At 44.1% G+C, this 5,029-nt stretch overlaps 1 protein-coding gene across 1 annotated transcript in view; it reads right to left on the bottom strand.

Annotated features, from left to right (window-relative positions):
* Nucleotides 1-3,909: 3,909 nt before the first annotated feature.
* NKX1-2 (NK1 homeobox 2) overlaps nt 3,910-5,029 on the bottom strand; it is a 2,027-nt gene continuing 907 nt past the window's right edge. Inside the window, exon 2 of the mRNA XM_027770127.1 lies at nt 3,910-5,029. This exon is cut by the window's right edge and continues 259 nt beyond it. Coding sequence (XP_027625928.1) covers nt 4,937-5,029 — 93 coding nt within the window. The 3' untranslated portion in view covers nt 3,910-4,936.

Genomic DNA, 5,029 nt, shown 5'->3' with positions numbered 1-5,029 from the left:
TGCTGAACTCAGGGAGGTCACCGGACACAAGCACAGAACCTGCCCATGTGCGTCAGCCTTGCAGAGCATGACGTTTTACTGCTGCACCACCTTCTGGCCCCGAAACATAGTACTTTCATCCAATAGTGGAAGAGAACTTCAAAGTCATCTGTTATTCCAAATACATGGATTTACCTATAAACACACAGAGTCTTGCTATTAGGAAGATAGAGTGTTTTCTAAACCACTGAAGGTAATTTCATTCAACTCATGTTAGAAAAGCACAAGGGAAGCTAATGACTTTGTCAGAGGAATAAAACAGTTATGATTCACCTCAGGAAAACAAATAACTGATCCTTCGAACTTCTTGTAGTAACATCGTTAACGTTTTTGTTAGGAATGGTTTGCCATCTCTGGGAGTTATGCCTGGCTAAACCTTTCTAAAACACAAACAGGATTTGTATAGAACAAGAAGCATGGCTTAGGTGGAATTAGTAGCACATTTATTTCCAGCCTGAATTCCAAATGACGTAAATGCTAAGGACAGTGCTTCTTTGTACAAACACAGCCAACAAGAAAGCCATGGTATTTTCTGCACTGTATGGCGCCCAGTGCAGACCTGTTTGTTACCTGCACTCACTTGAGCTCCTCTTGCCAGTGCCAAGCCAGGCTGTTTCTGTCATGTTCATGTTCTCAGAACCTAGAGTTGCACCTGGCACACAGTTGTTGCCCAACAAATGTTTGTGCAAAGAAAGGGAGAAGAGAATCTTTGGACCATGTACTTATTTTAATGGATAAAAGAAATTGGGGGGTGTGGTATATAAGCATTTTAGAGATAAAAAGAATTCTTAAGGCTCATCAGCAAAAAGATAAGCAATCCAATTTAAAAATGAGAAAAAGAGGGGTCAGCAGGTGGCACAGTAGTTAGGGTGCTGGACATGGTCAACCAATTCGAGTCCTGGACCTGGCAGCTTGAAAATCACACCAGGTGTGTGCGTGTGCATGCCCCCAAACCCAAGAAGAGACTGGAGAGGAGATTGTGGTATAGCCATCCTCTCTGGCGGGTGATTGCTCATTTTCTCTCCCTCTGTCTGTGTCTCTGGAGAGCTCATGTGCCCTATAGCAAAATCTCTCTATTAAAAAAAAATTAAATAAAAAGAAGAAAGTGGGGGGACCAACAGTTGGCATAATGGCTATGTCGCTGGACTCCCATGTAGTCAACCACAGTTCAAATCCCAGACCTGGTGGCTTAAACTCTTGCCAGCACATGTGCGTGCATGTCGAAGATCCCTAGAGGAGAATGGAGGAGAAGGGATGGCAGCGTGGCCATCTCCCCTGGGGCGTGATTTCTCGCTTTCTGTCTCTCTGTCTCTGCCTTTCTGGTGAGTGCATGTGCCCTATAGCAAAAACCTCTCAAAAAAGAAGAAGGAGGAGGAGGAGGAGAAGAAGAAATTGGGACCAGCAGGTGGCATTATGGTTAAGGTGCTAGACTCCCACATGGCTGACCACAGTTCGAGTCCCAAACCTGGCACCTTGCTTTCTTACTTTCTCTCTGCCTGTCTCCGGTGAGCACACATGCCCTATAGTAAAATTTTAAAAAATAAGAATAATGATGATAATAAATAAAATTAAATACATCACATTGGGTTGTTAGAAAAGTCATGATGTGGGACCAGCAGTTAGTGTAATGGCTATGTCACTGGACTCCCACATGGTCGACTGCGGTTCAAGTCCTGGACCCGGTGACTTAAATTCACGCCGGGCGCGTGTGCGTGCGTGCCCAAGATCCTGAGAGGAGAATGGAGAAGAAGGGATTGCGGCGTGGCCATCCCCCCTGGGGGGTGATTTCCTGCTTTCTGTCTCTCTGTCTCTCTCTATCTGTCTGGTGGGCGCACACGCCCTATAGCAAACCTCTCAAAAAAAAAGAGAAAAGTCATGATGCATTTTTTTGTTTGTCTATGCAAAAATGCATCATGACTTTTCTGATGGTCCAATAATTCCTTTAAAAAAAAAAAAGTAATGTTAGGGTAGAAATAGTCTATTCATGAGTGCTAGTTGGTGGACGAATACATATATATACCCTCTCATAATTAAAAACTTATTTAAAAGCTTTGTTAACAGAGAACAAGAAAGAATTAACCAAGAAATCATTACAAAAAGAATTTATTAGACAAACACACCAATAGATTGAGTCTACGGATTTGGTTGGAAAGCCACCAGGCCTTTTAAAGCAGCAGAAGTTCGAAGTCACGCGCTTCAGGCATCACTCTGTGACAATTTGTGGAAATTAAAAGAGTCAGGAATGACAGCACCATGCTCGTCCAGACACATAAGCCTCCACCTCCCTCCCTACCCCTCTCTTCCACTGAAGTCTGTGATTCTGGTACCTGAGAGGACTGGAATGAACTGTTTCCCACGAATTACAGAAATTCGGTTTGTTTGTTCCAGATCTTGCCTCTGTGCACTTGAATTGCCTATTCATACACAAAGGATGATGCTTTTGAGAAACCAACAAATTGTTACTGAAGGAGTATTTATCAACATGTAAAATTAATAAAATAATATTCTCTATTACAGTAATTGCTTTTTAATTTTTTTAAAGTTTTTTTGCTATAGGGTGTGTGTGCTCACTAGAGAGTGTCAAAGAGAGACAGGAAGAGAAAGTGAAGAAATCACCTCCCAAGGAGGATGACCACAGCACAGTCCCTTCTCCTCCATTCTCCAATTGCAATTTTGGGCACACACACACACCCAGCATGTTTTTCAAGCTGCCTGGTCCAGGACTTGAACAGCCCAGTGGCCCATATGGGACTCAGCATCTTAACCATCACATCACCTGCTGGCCCCAGTAACTACATTTTTAATCTCATTTGGCACCAATTGTCTTTTAGAAAGTTATAATGTATTGTATTGTTTGGTGACATTCTTCTTTAAAATAGGAGGAAAAGGATCTGATTAGCAAATAATACATAGTTAAATAATACATACTCTCAAATACCATGAGAGTCCCATGAAATCCTTCATTTAATTTGGAAGAAAAGGGGGATACTTTTTATCATTCCTGGCAACAACAGAACTAGGTATTTCAAGATATAATAATATGTTCATAATACTAAATTGGGTGCTTCCATTTTGAAACCATGAATCATAAGGTTTTATTAATGGCATAGGCTACCAAGAAATAGCAAGAGTCTGAATATCTGCTGGCCTCAAATAATCAAATAAAAGTGAGAATGAAACATACCTGACATAGTTGGGTGCATTTGGCTTTTGGAGATGGGTGCTACAAGAAGAATTACAGAGAAAACTAAAGAAGAGTGCTCCAAACCCACGAAGGAAATTTCATAGCAATAGTTAAGGGAGATAATAAAGGCATCCATTGGAACACCTGTTTGTGTATTACACTCCTGCAGTTGAATCCATTATGAACATGATTTTGGCTTCTACAGTGGCTTTTGACACCCAAGAAGTATTTTTTTCACAGCCCCTCACAACCTTCTCCTTGTTCATTTCATCACCATGGAGGATCTGTTTGGAATAAGAATTGCTTTCAAGTCAGAAGTCTAGCTGAAAATCTAAAAATGTCGAGTTTGTGCTTTTAAAGAATAACCAAATTCACAACTGCAGTGTGTGCTGTTGGAGATGACTCTCCCGCAACTTGGTTCACTTTTTGGGACCCCAGGAATCACTAGAACTCAAAGAGTTCCTAGGACTCACTTTTTTTTCTTTTCTTATTTTTTTCTTTCTTTTTTTTTTTTGGAGAGATTTTTGCTATAGGGCACATTTGCTCACAAGAGAGAGACAGAAACAGTGAGAGGGAAAGTGAGAAATCATGGGGGGAGGGGGAAGGAGTGGCCATGCCACAATCTCTTCTCTTCCAGGGCTTTTGGGCACACTGGCACCCCAGCGTGAGTTTCAAGACCCCTGGTCTGAGACTCAAACCACAGTCAGTCATGTGGGAGTCCAGCACCTTAATCACTATACCACCTGCTGGCCCCTGGGACTCAAGTTTTAAAGTACATAATACTACAAGTCAAAATAGGCAGCCTGGGGCATGGAGTTGATTATATTAGTTGAGCCACCAGTGGCTTCTTCCATTATCATTGTCGTGCACTGGGGACCACTGCTGTGGTTTGTCCAAGCTGACCAGTGTAGTAGGCGTGTGCCTATTTTGGCAGAGAAGCTACAAAGCTGGATAGCCTAGCATAAACGTCTGGCCTATTCAGAAAAATAAGGTAGCCCCCAGGAATAACCTGTTGAGAGTCTGTTTGGAGCAAGTATTGTGCTCAAGTCCAAATTTTACATGAAGGTCTAGAAATTATTCGTTTTATCCATTTAAAAAATAATCCATTTCACAGCGGCCGTGTGCACTCAGGGACCTGGTTCTCCCCAGCTTTGTTCAGGATTTGGGAGGAATTGCTGGGTTTGGGCCATAAATCAAGTACGAAGACGGAAATCAGCTAGGGAAATAGGCTAAGCTCCTTACCCTCCGAGGGAACTAGAATCTTTGGAGAGTTCATCCTAAGCGTGAGCAACTGGTGAGAAGGGCATGGTCCCCTCGTGTCTCTAATCCTGGCAGCTTTGTTGGCCCTGCGTCAAACTCCCACACCCTCAGGAAGAGCCCTTGAACTGAATTAAACCTAAAGTAAAGAGTAACAGGAAGATTTGAGGACAGTCTCCGTATCCAGACGCTTTTTCTAAAACGGCAAATCCTTGACCCTTGGTGACCGGTGTGGATTCAGCGGGAAGGGGCGCGGCCAGGAGCCGGCAGGTGGCTTCTCCCCGCCCTCTGGCGGCGTTTCCTGGCAGCTGGAAAGTCAGGGCGAGCGCCGACTCCCTTACACCAGGAGGGGGCGGTCCCTGCGCGTCGGCGCCCCTTGATGGAGGAGGAAGGGCCATACTACTTTGCCCATCACTCGTGATCTTGACGGAAGGGGAGCCCAGAAGGTGTCCGGGTTCATAGGTGCGGGGCGTAGAATGGGGTCAAATAAGAGGGCCCGAGAAAGGGCGCGAAGGGACTGCCGGCGGCGGCCGTCAGCGGGAAAGAGGC

This window comes from Tupaia chinensis, unplaced genomic scaffold, assembly GCF_000334495.1.
Source record: "Tupaia chinensis unplaced genomic scaffold, TupChi_1.0 Scaffold000113_1, whole genome shotgun sequence".
In the NCBI taxonomy this organism is placed as follows: domain Eukaryota; kingdom Metazoa; phylum Chordata; class Mammalia; order Scandentia; family Tupaiidae; genus Tupaia; species Tupaia belangeri.
Note: the sequence above shows the minus strand (reverse complement) of the source record. Positions and strands in the feature narration are given on the sequence as shown.